Below are 12,637 nucleotides of genomic sequence, written 5' to 3'. Positions count from 1 at the left end.
TCATAAAAAAATCAATTTCAAATGGATCAAAGACTTTAAAACCTGAAACACTGCAACTTCTAGAAGAAGAAGAAGAAGAAGGAGGAGGAGGAGGAGGAGGAGGAGGAGGAGGAGGAGGAGGAGGAGGAGGAGGAAAAAAACACAGAGAAGATACAATTCAAGACACTGAGGAAAATGCATCTCTTTTTTAAAAAATGTGCATTAGTGTTTTGCCTGCATGTGTGAGGGATTGGATCCTCTGGGACTGGAGTTAGACAGTTGTAAGATGCCATGTGGGTGCTAGGAATTGAACCTGGGTCCTCTAGAAGAGCAACCTAGTGGTCTTAACCACTGAGTTCTCCAGCCCCCAACAGAACTTTTTCAGTAGAGGACCAACCGCACAGAAACTAGCCCCAAGCACCAGCACATGGTCTACAGGAAAGTCAAGTTTCTGCTCAGCAAAGGAAACGGTCAGCAGAGCACAGGCGGCCCACGGCCCGGGACATCATCTGTACCAGCTACACCTCAGACAAAGGGCTGAACTGATATTCAGAATTTACCAAGAGCTGCAGAAGTTAAATACCAAGGAAATAAAACTGCTAGTTAACAAATAGAAAAATAACTGAATAAAGTTAGAAAGAAAGAAAGAAAGAAAGAAAGAAAGAAAGAAAGAAAGAAAGAAAGAAAGAAATAGAGAGAGAGAGATGATCATGTTTTTCAAAGCACTCCATATGTCTAGCCATCACTGAAATAAAAACTAAAACTACTTTGGGCACACACACACACACACACACACACATATACACTCATCCATATGTGTGTGTGTGTGAACATATGTATATGTATATATACTATGTATATATATTATATATACAATGTATCTCCAAGTAGTTTAATTTGTATTTCCATATATATGGACTGGAGGGATGGCTCAGAACTTCAGAGCACTTGCTGCTCTTCTAGAGAACCAGAGTTCAGTTCCTAGAACCCACATCAGGTGGCTTGCCTACCTACAAAAGTCCAGTTTCAGGGAACCGAATGCCCAGTGGCCTTCATGAGTACCTGAACACACGTGGTGCACATAAACTCACACAGGCACACACACAAACACACAAATAAAAATATAACGTTTTTATGTACTCAGGGATGAAGGGGTGGCTCAGCGGTTAAGAGCACCTGCTGTTCTTACAGAGAGCCTGCGGGTCTGTTCCTAGCATCCAGTCATGTGGTTTTCCTGCCTTGTGCTTCTGAGGAAAGGGATGCTAGGTATGTGATTTCATACCTGCAGAGCTGTCCAATTTTTAATATGACCCTTAGAGCTCTCATATAGGAAATAAGCGACCATTTCCCCTAGTATATATATGGTCATCTAGCTTTTACTTATCACAACCTGGTTTAAAAGTACATAACAGTGCTTCAAAGTATCTCTCCTCATGCATGACAATATTCAAACAAACTTGACTTCTTCAATTATTATGTAGGTCAATGGCATGTCAATCATGTCATCTATAGCAATACACCAAGAGAATATTTCCTATAAATGAGATTATGGCAAGAACTCACTGTTTAAGAGATCACTGTTACCCTGCATAACCTACATTCTGAAGCTCTCTCCAGACATAAGAAAGTAGGTGACCGTTATAACTCCTGCTACTGATCACAAGCAATGGACCCCTCCCCCTTCCCTACAGCCACATATTCATTGTGTCTTACCTAAGAGGATTGCCATAGGAATTAGATGACCTTCCAGGGTACCTGAAACAGTAGGCATTTCTCTGCTTGGGCTGACCATATACTGCTGATCAGCATGAGGTAGTGCGGTGATGGGATGCTGTATTTTAGAATCCATTTTCATACGTGATGCAGCATGAAAGTCAGTTTGTGTTTTTGCTGACTTGACTTTAGTGCCTATAATAATAATCATTGGCAGAAATTTAAAATTCAACAACGATCTATTAGCTAGCCACCTAGAAATACAATTGTTTTTCCCAGTAAGATTTCATCCAATTTAATATAGGGTCTCAAGCAGAAGTACTACGTAGATCAGAGGTTGGCCAGACAGGAATTACTTTGGTCTAACTTAGACCATGTAATCTCAGGTGCAACTGTTCAACTCTGGTGACAATCATGAAAGCAGCCATGAACAGTAAATGAACCTGGCTATAGTCAATAAAAATTTACTCATTAAAACAGCAGCTAAGGCTGGGCGTGGTGACACACGCCTTTGAACCCAGCACTCAGGAGGCAGAGGCAGGGTGGATTTCTGAATTCGAGGCCAGCCTGGTCTACAAAGTGAGTTCCAGGACAGCCAGGGCTATACAGAGAAACCCTGTCTCGAAAAACCAAATAAACAAAAACAAAAAAACAAAACAAAAACAAAAGCCAGCAGCTAAGGTGCTGGTGGCGCACGCCTTAAATCCCAGCACTCAGGAAGTAGAGGCAGGAGGACCTCTGAGTTTGAGACCAGCCTGGTCTATGGAGCAAGTTCCAGGGCAGCCAGGGACACATAAAGAAACTTTGCCCAAGGGGGAAAAAAAGAAAAGAGGAGGAGGAGGAGGAAGAGGAAGATGAAGGAGAAAGGAAAAAAACCCAGCAGCTCACCTGTAAACCACAGCTGTCTGTCCCTGATACACTTGTACAGAGCTACTCTGATATAAGAAAAATGTTGAAGAACATCTCTCTAAACTCACCAACTATCCTTCACAATACAAGAAAGTTAAAGGTCATATTTTAGAACAGGATTTCCCCCAATTCTCTCATTATACCTTTGCTTGTTCTATATTCTGAATAATCAGCCCTTATCCTTTGAAAGTATGCACAATTAATCTAATTCTATATACTTACTTAGAATTTATGGAAGTTAGTATATATTTTTTAATCTGTTTTATGTAGATCCATATAGACATTATACTCTAAATTATCAAAATCTTAAAAGTTTGTCAGGCATAATGGCCCAGCGGAAGGAGGCAGAGGCAGGAAGACTGCTGTAAGCCTGAGGCCAGCCAGGGGTACACTACAGAAAGTCCTTTCTTTAGAAAAACAAAATTGAGGGTTGAAAAGATGACCCGGTGGCTGACAGTGACTGCTGCTCTTCCAGAGGACCTGAGTTTGATTCCCAGCACTCACAACCCAACCACCCACAGTTCCAGCTCCAAGGGACCAGATGTCCTCTGCTGGCTTCCATGGGCACACACATGCATAAATGAAAATAAAAATAAAAATAAATCTTAAAAAAAAAACCAGCCAGAATTTGGGGTACACACCATTTAAGTTCAGCACTTGGGAGCCAGAGACAGGCAAATCTGTGAGTTCAAGGACAGAGTGATCTACATATTTAGTGTCAGGACAGCCAGGACTACAAAAACAGATCTGGTTTCAAAAAAAAAAGACAAAACAACAACAACAAAAACCAAATTAACAAGTAAGCAGAAGAGAACTTCAAGTCTGTCTTATCTGTGTCTCTAGAGAAGAAGGACTTCTTCTCTCCCACAGAGGGGAGAAACCGCAGGTACCAGGCTTGGGGATGAAGGGCCCACTGGCTCTCACTGACTGTTACCTTAAAAGGTTTATTGGGGATCTGACAGTGTTGTAAAGTTGTTGTTTTGGAAAGGCTTTCAAATCTCCAAATACAATTTTAACAATAAATCTCCAGTATTTAAGAAAAATATTAGGGCAAACATCATAATTTGCATGCCTTTATAATAGTATCTGTAGGATTTACAGGTAAGTGGATCACCAGCCTGATCAGCCAGCATTTATAAAGGAAGGGGGTCTGAGCAACTGCCTGCCACAGCTCCACCTCTAGGAGGAAAGGAAGTGGCTTGGTATCCACCAGCTACCTGCTAGTTAGCTTACTAACTTCAGAGACTTGGTATCCACCAGCTACCTGCTAGTTAGCTTACTAACTTCAGAGACTTGGTATCCACCAGCTACCTGTTAGTTAGCTTACTAACTTCAGAGACTTGGTATCCACCAGTTACCTGCTAGTTAGCTTACTAACTTCAGAGACTTGGTATCTGCTAACTACCTGTTAGTGAAGCTTACTAACTTCAAAGAAGGACAAAAAAATTAAAAATGTAACCAAAATTAACAGACTTATTATTTAACTAAGTCATATTCAAATATATCAAAGAAATGGCTGGCCTGAGTCAAAACACATAATAATAAAATGTTCTTATTTAATTAAAAGCCAACAAAAAAATCGATCATTTTTATTGGCGAAGACTTTTTGGTAGCAAACCACAAAAATGCCCACAAACACTGTTCCCTGGCAGATAACGGTACTGAAGCTCTGCTCTTCTTCCTCCCGCTCCTCATCAGACACTGAGTGCTGCGCACAGATAACAAACATAAAGCCATGCTATGCACTAAGCCTCTCTGTAAATGGAGCAGTGACAGGCACTGAACTTCCTTACCTTTCACTAGCTCTATCACCCTTGGCCTCTGTGGCTTGGCCTTAGGAGACGGAGAACTGAATCTGAGATACGGTCCTTTCTTAAGAGTGCTGCGGTGGCCCTGATAAACTGGCTTCCCATATATCTGTAACATATAATCCTCGTCTTGCAACGTTGTGGCTGACTTCAAGAGGCCCTACCAATGCAAAACATGTTACAATTACTGTAAAATATTAAAATCTTCCACCTAGGAAACATAAAAGGTCTTACATTACTATGAATATTCTCAGTTCCTAAAGTAATGTTTAAATACATTTTACATAATTATTATGTTTAAATACAATAAACAGTCTTTAAATGACTTTATATACTCCAGGCTCCACTTTCAATCAAAATGCCAGAGAAATGGATTGGAGAGATGGCTCAGTGATTAAGAACATTGGCTGCGGGCTGGTGAGATGGTTCAGTGGGTAAGAGCACCGACTGCTCTTCCAAAGGTACTGATTTCAAATCCCAGCAACCACATGGTGGCTCACAACCACCCATAATGAGATCTGATACCCTCTTCTGGTGCGTTTGAAGACAGCTACAGTGAACTTATACTAATAAATAAATCTTTGGCCGGAGCAAGTGGGGTTAACTAGAGCAAGCAGAGGTCCTAAGTTCAATTCCCAACAATCACATGAAGGCTCACAACCATCTGTACAACTAAAGTGTGTACTCATATACATAAAATAAATAAATAAATTAAAAAAAAAAAGAACACTGGCTGCTCTTCCAGAGGTATTGAGTTCAATTTCCAGCAACCACATGGCAGCTCACAACCATCTATAACTGTAGTCCTATGGGATCCGATGCCCTCTTCTGGTGTGCAGACATATATGCAGAAAAAAAAGTGGATAAATAAATAAATAAGTAAATCTCAAAATGTCACAGAAAGGAAGCATTTATCAAGCACTAGAGACAAGCATTAAATTAAACATTTCTTTGCTTGATAATCCATGCTTACTTGGCCTTAAAAACATTAATGCTGGGTTAGAATGGTAAAGAAAATCCCTCCAAATACCCAGTACTGTGTCTACAACTCATTAGGCATTAAATGTAATTTTTAGGTCTAAAACAGAACATACACAAAAAGATGGAACATGCTTTTCAGTAAAATGAATCTGACTAATAACAGACAGTCGATAATCTCTAGGCCAGTGGTTCTCAGCTGTCCTAACACTGTGACCTTTAAGACAGCTCCTCATCTCGTGGTGACCCCTAAACATAAATTTATTTTGTTGCGACTTCATAACTGTAATTTTGCTGCTATGAATTGTCTCAGCCCACAGGCTGAGAAGCGTGGCTTTGGACATACATAGTACACATACTGTGATTCACAGCTTTAGCTCTAAGTCAGGCATGCTGCTGTGCCTGGTCTAGCTTCCCAGCTTCCTTAAAGGATACGGTGGGAAAACTGCTAGGTTTGAGGTTAGCCTGGGAAAATATGAGAATCTGTCTCCTGAGCAACCAAAAGCCAAAAATAAAAGAACAAAAACACACTAAGAGGCCTTCGGAGGAGGCAAGTACAGATTTTATGTAGGTCTCTACACTACTACAGGTCCAAAATCTTATACAGTTGATGGTGTAAATCTAGTCTAGGTTTGTACAGCTCTTCATAGTTTCATTATTTCTATCTTTTAGGAAGTGATACACTGTGGCATCTAAACACAAGGTGGGAGAGGCTCTCCCTTCGTCCCTCTCTTTCTGAGGGCCTGAGGCAGGCGCGTTCCTTACACTCCTCTCTTTCTGCGGGCCGGAGGCAGGCAAGTTCCTCACAGGTGGACTTGTAAACTGCTCCTGGGTTTGCTTTTGATAATGGCTTCTTGGAATTACAGATCTGTTCACCGTTTTTTCTTGGTTATTGGCTTTAATATCTCTACTCATAGTTAGAGCTTTCTTGTTTCTTTGATTCTTTGGATCAAATCTCTTTTGTTCATAATCTTTTCTCATAAGTTCATCCTAAGGCAAAGAAAATTAAAATTACTTAAGCCAAAACAAATCATAATGCTTTCAACACTAACAAATATTGGAATTTATTTACTATATTGTTTAGTTCTTCAAAATGCTTTAAAAATAAAGAATATTAGCTTATACATGAAAAAAATACTTTCTGGAAACAAAAAACTAAAGGGCTGGAGGCGGAGCAGTGCATGCCTGCAACTCCTGAACTCAGGGCTGGAGGCGGAGCAGTGCATGCCTGCAACTCCTGACCATAGGAGCCAGGGAAAGCTCCAGCTGGAGGGCAGCATGGGCTGCACAGAGAGATCCTGGCTCATAACCAGAAGCGAACAAAGCAATCCTAAAACTAAAGTCCTAGCGCGTTACGAGCACCCAGAGGCGGCGGCAGCGTGGGAGGAAACCATCACACGGTTCCTGCCTTCAGGTGCCCGAATCCCAGCAGTTAGCTACGGTAGAGGAACAAACTTAAATAAGCACATAGTTCATAAGGAAACTGAGCTGACATATGCAAACTTACATTATTTGAATATTTAAATAAGCATATTTACATGGAATTAACAGTGATGAAGACATACTCTGCTCACTGGCATACAGCGACAGGTCACTTCATCTTTTTATTTGGTAAGTTATGCAGTGACTAGTATAAATTCCTTACAAATGCATTATATATGTGCGTGTGCGTGTGTGTAACAATGCTGAATCACTTTTTGTGCTCATGGCTGTGGAAGCCGAGCCGACACTTCCCTTGCTATTGACATGAGTAAATATGTGAGCACACTGGAGGAAAGCAACTGCCTTGCACTCCAAGACAAAAGTAACCGTGACCTTGCCTAGCTCTATACCTTCAAACACACAAAACGTAAGATCTGATGTCTGTCTGAAGATATGCTGCACTCGTCATGGATGTAAGAAAGATTTCCCATCCCCGGAACTGACTGTCCCATGAGTGAGGAATGTTGGTGTTTGCCTAAGTGAATCGATGGTCCCCAGTCTGCTGGCTTAAAACACCTTTGCAGGTAGAATTCCGTTTTCTGTTTAGAGTTTACTAAATAAAATAGACACATTAAAAAGAAAAGGCAGGGAGGGGGCTGGTGACATGGCTCAGCAGTTAAGAGCACTGACTGCTCTTCCGAAGGTCCTGAGTTCAAATCCCAACAACCACATGGTGGCTCACAACCATCTGTAACTAGATCCGACGCCCTCTTCTAGAGTGTCTGAAGACAGCTACAGTGTACTTAAATAAATCTTTTTAAAAGAAAGAAAGAAAGAAAGAAAGAAAGAAAGAAAGAAAGAAAGAAAGAAAGAAAGGGCAATCAGTAAACTGGATTTTATGCTATATTCTGAGAACTGACTTAATTTCCACTTTTTCTATAACATACCTGGATTTCTGCTGAAATGATTTTAATCCATTCATCTACCTGCTTTCTGATCCTAATTTTCTCTGACATCTCTCTACAAAAGAGAAAAAAGGAAATGTTCTTAAATTAGCCTTAATATACTGAGAATAGGACCAGGATCCGTTAAATATAGTCTAGTTTTAAAGCTACTTGTAACCAATGCCCCTCCTGAGAAAACAAAAAGTGATTGTACTCATTAAATGTTACAAGGAAAGTGTCTGTGAAGAACTGGAGGAGGGAAACGAAATGGGAAACTGCAGTCAGTAAAACACAGGACCTCCATGTCTGTCCACACCAGTCCCACATCTTCAGAGGCCAAATATGCAAACGCAATAAGCAGTGGTGGTGCACGCCTTTAATCCCAGCACTCGGGAGGCAGAGGCAGGCGGATTTCTGAGTTCGAGGCCAGCCTGGTCTACAAAGTGAGTTCCAGGACAGCCAGGGCTATACAGAGAAACTTTGTCTCGAAAAACCAAAAAAACAAACAAACAAATGCAATAAGCACAGTGAGTGCTTAGAAAAGAGATTGGCCCGAGGGGGGGGGGTGGGGGGAGGGGGGTGAGAGTACTCCGTGCTAGCACTCACAACCACCCCTGACTCCAGATCCTGGGGCTCATCTCTGAACTCCATGGGTACTAGGCACACACGTGGTACACACACAAACATGTAGGCAAAACACTCTTACACATAAATGAATCTTTAAAAAAGAAAGTAAGTAAGCAAATCTAGCAACTTCATTAATAGGATCTGACACCCACATCCTGCCTCACCTATTGGTAGCTAAAGCATTGATAAATGAATACATAGCAGCTCCATCCTTTGCACGAACGATAGCTTCCAGGTTTTCTTCTAGTACTTTTTTATTGTTTTGTACTCCTCTCAGAATCTTCGCAGCATCTTTCAAGACAGACCTTGTATTGGTTGTCTGGAGCAAGGCAGGATTATGCGGATGATCTGAAAGCCTCAAGGTAACTGGAGATTGCTTTATCTTAAGAGAAATGAAAGGCAGACATTTACTATGTTAAACTTACATTGACTGCTTTACACTAAAGAAACAGTGCTGGGAAAATGGCAGGGCGGGTCAGAGTGGACACTGCTCTTCAGGGCTGGAGCCCATTCCCCGGCACTCACATCAGGTGGCCACCACCACCTAGACTCTGGCTCCAGGGCATCTAACACCCTTCTGGCATCCTTGGGTACGTGTTGCATATATATGTGCGTGCTTACACACACACACACACACACACACACACACACACACACAAATCAATACTTAATACAAAGAAGAGCTAGTACATTGCTGCAAGCATACACTAGAATCAATATAATCTAGGGTTCAGGTTGTCTAAATGAAAAGTGATTGATACTGGCATTCTTCTGTTTGGTTTGTTTTCCAGTTAGAAAAACTATTACAAACATTATTTGTGCCAGAGAGGAAATGAAGAGTGGTGCTAGGTCATCCGCTCATCAATCAAAGCTCTACTTGTGAAGGAAGCAGAACAAAGAGCAAGCTGCTCTAGATGCTGGGAACTAGACAAGCAAGGGCCACCCACACCCCTTTCCCTCCTCCTCACACGCCTTTATTAGTCAGAAAGGCAAAGACAGGGGCAGTGGCACCTGCTATGATCCCTGCATGGCAGCTGTGGGCCTGGGACCCTAACCCTAACCCTGAATTAGGACAGCTGTTCTAACCCTGACCCGGACCCTAACCTTTGAGGCCAATTTGGTTTAAAGCAATTCCTAGGTCATCAAGAGCTATATACTAAGAAAGAGTACCTCAGAAGAAAATTTAAAAAGCGCGAGGGGAGGAAAACGCTGTGCAGAGTCAGAAACGGTTGGTGGCACAGGTCTGGCCATTTGCTAGGAGACATCCCCCAGTGCAGGCCTGAGCTGTTTGTAAAGGGAAGAGATTTGAGTTCGCGCTTCCCAGAGCTTTATTCCCATTCTTCCTTCTGAGTGTTTTAATGGCTTTTTTATTTCTTCTGTTTGTTTGCATTATTACATTTACTCGGGGTGTGTGTGCATACTGTAGCACACTATCTGTTTCTAGACAGTGTGATGTTGCACAAGCTGGTCTCAGACACAGTATGTATGTCAGGATGACCTTAAACTTGTAATTACCTCCACCTCCACAGTGCTAGGATTGCAAATGGGTGCCAACATGCCTGATTTCACAGTTTTTACCTCAGGATTATGGGTTTTGACACCATGGCCACTTTACCTGGAGCATGTCACTTGCTTGTTTCTTCTGGCCAAGATCATGAACAACATCATTATACTTCGGCACGGGTACTTGAGCTGTTCCCCGCTCTTCAGAGGAAGGAAATATTTGTGAATGTAGAGTTTCAGTGCTACAAAAGACAAGAAGATTTTCCTAAATTGTTGCAGGATATTTGATCACACTCTGAACCTGAGATTGTTATTTACTGAAAAACCTACTTCTAGATGTGGTGTGGCTCAGCTTGCCTTAGTGCACACCTTTAACCCTCTGGCTGGAATACAGACACGCCCTTAGTGTACAGCTTTAATCCCAAACAAAGTAAAGTTAGTTTGTAGATGGAAGTATCCATGTTTGAAAGTCATGTCTAATTGAGTGACAGACAAAGTGACCAATCAGAGAAAGATCTGACAGAATAAAATATGCCCAACTCTCACAAGAAGAGAGAGGAAAGGGAAGAGGGAGGTTGTAGACAGAGGACAAGCTAGACACAGGCGACCAGCCAGACAGTAGACAGAATGAGCCAGAAAATAAGTAGCAGCCAGAAGATTAAAACAAATTGCCAGAGTTAGTCTGAGGCCAAGCAAAGCAAAAAGTCAGACTGAATCAGTCAACTTGGAGAGGAGTTTGAGCCAGAACAGCTGAGTTGAAGCAGCCAGAGTTCAGAAAGAACAAGAAAGGGTTAACTCATTTAGCAGTAAGTCTCAAAGGCTGAAAACAAATCTGATGAGAGACACTTAAGTGCATCAGGAAAAAGGCAGAAAAGGCTCCTGCTTACAAGCAGCTGTGAGTCAGACGCTCTCAGAGAACAGAGAAGGAGCGTTTGACAAGCTGCCCCTCCACAGGCAATGAGAACACTCGAAACTCATCAAAACCCGATTCAGAAGCCTGTAACAGACCAACGAGAGTTTACTAAAGCAAAGGAGTTGGTTCAGAGTTAGAGGAGCAAGCTGAACACATGTGGTCTTGGGTTCTGTGAGAGACGGTCTCACTATGTAGACCAGGCTAGCCTTGAACTCACAGAGCTCTGTCTGCCTCTGTTTCACAAGTGCTGGGCATGCACATCCATCAGGTCTAGCTTGCATATTTGTATAAACTTGCCCATACGTAAGACACTTCCCAAGCTCTGTAGCCTTGAAAACCACTAGCTTCACCCCATGGAAGGGAGGAACAAGTTTGGAGCTTCCTTGAGTATTCTCCATCAGGCTTATCATTACACAGCCTAATCACACTGAGCCGAAGGACAAACATTTTCATGGTTTTTTTCAACCACAGAGATATCTGTGTAATAGCTCAGACACCTGATCGATCGAATAGCTCAGTGATTGAACACTGTGGCCAACAGACACTTTAAATCTAGACAATGAGGCATTCACAGTAAAGCACTATCATCACAGAGGACTCCATGTGTGCCCAGGGAAGACCAGAGGAGGTCTGAGGTTCTCACGGGTAGCTGAGAGGCGATATCCAGGTAGGAAGTGAACACACACTTAACAAAGGAGATTTGTCAGTTCAAAGTAGAAAAAAAAAAAAACGTACCAAATCTCCAACAGACTAAGCTAACAAACAGAGACTCCAGTGTGTTCACACGACAAAGAATTCAGATTCCACACCTGGTCCAGCATCAACAAGAGTCACCTGCAAGTGAGCCCTGGAAGACTCCGAGTCACTGTACTGCCTCAAATGCTCAGTTCTCATTAGAAAGCAATGATGTCATTGAATTCCTAAAGAAAATGTTAGATTGTGAACAGCTTTTTCTAGTCCTACTAGTTGCAATCTCTTGTTTTTACCTGTCTCTTTTCTCTAAATTCCATCCCATTTTTGGCTGAGTTAGTGAGGTTATATCTGATGATTCAGTCTTTCTTGTCAAACACTCATTACTATTCAGTACTTGTTCCAACAGTCTTACATTTCCTACAACAGAAAAAAAAAATGACTGTCATGTCATTTTCCAAATTAGTTCATTTCTCCTTTGTATTCCATTTCCCGTGCATCTCCTCTCCATCTAAATTAAGCTCTTATGATTACTATCTACTCAACTCACTCTAGAACCACTATGGTTCTTTGCAAGTATTCCCTACATTCCATGTGTTGGAAAGTTAATTCTCAAAGTTACGTATTAGTGGTATTAGAAATGTGAAGTCCTCGGGATGTGACTAGGTCATATGGACTCTATCCCACGAGTGGATTAGTTATCAAAGGAGCAACTCTGTAGTAAGACCAAGCTTTCTCTGGCTAGCTGGCTTTCTTGCCATGTAATGCCTTCCGCCACACCATGGCCCAGCAGAGAATCAGAGCAAACAGACACCACCCACTGTCATGCTTTGAATGTCTGGAACAGGAAGCTAAATAAACCTCTTTTCTTTATAAATTACTTAACCCATGGGGTTCAGTTATTGCACTTGAAAAGAAATGAAGACAATATGGGCATAAATACACTCATCAGGGGAGACAAAATATTTCCATCTTATTAAAAATTAGAGTTGTAAAAAACTGATTAATATGAGTAAAAAGTCTACACATATCTCTATCAGAGAGTAATGGTTTTTGTTTGATTTTTTTTTTCAAGTCAGGGTTTTTCTGTGTAGCCCTGGCTGTCTTGGACCTTGTCTTGTCTTGGAACTTGGAACGTGTCTTACTCTGTA

General features: G+C 41.7%; 1 protein-coding gene across 7 annotated transcripts in view; it reads right to left on the bottom strand.

The window, feature by feature from the left end:
- Positions 1 to 12,637, bottom strand: part of 2700049A03Rik (RIKEN cDNA 2700049A03 gene) — a 173,117-nt gene that overhangs the window by 141,012 nt on the left and 19,468 nt on the right. For all 7 annotated transcript variants that reach the window (XR_001780505.2, NM_001163378.1, NM_029818.1 and 4 more), the window contains 7 exons: positions 11,783 to 11,906; positions 9,996 to 10,125; positions 8,545 to 8,762; positions 7,757 to 7,829; positions 6,153 to 6,377; positions 4,395 to 4,569; positions 1,693 to 1,887 (listed from right to left, as the gene is read on the bottom strand). Coding sequence is in view for 6 of the 7 variants with exons in the window: in NM_001163378.1 (NP_001156850.1) it covers positions 1,693 to 1,887; positions 4,395 to 4,569; positions 6,153 to 6,377; positions 7,757 to 7,829; positions 8,545 to 8,762; positions 9,996 to 10,125; positions 11,783 to 11,906 (1,140 nt within the window). In the remaining variant the exon portion in view is untranslated. The remainder of the gene's footprint in view (positions 1 to 1,692; positions 1,888 to 4,394; positions 4,570 to 6,152; positions 6,378 to 7,756; positions 7,830 to 8,544; positions 8,763 to 9,995; positions 10,126 to 11,782; positions 11,907 to 12,637) is intronic.

Source organism: Mus musculus, chromosome 12 (assembly GCF_000001635.26).
Source record: "Mus musculus strain C57BL/6J chromosome 12, GRCm38.p6 C57BL/6J".
Classification (NCBI taxonomy): domain Eukaryota; kingdom Metazoa; phylum Chordata; class Mammalia; order Rodentia; family Muridae; genus Mus; species Mus musculus.
Note: the sequence above shows the minus strand (reverse complement) of the source record. Positions and strands in the feature narration are given on the sequence as shown.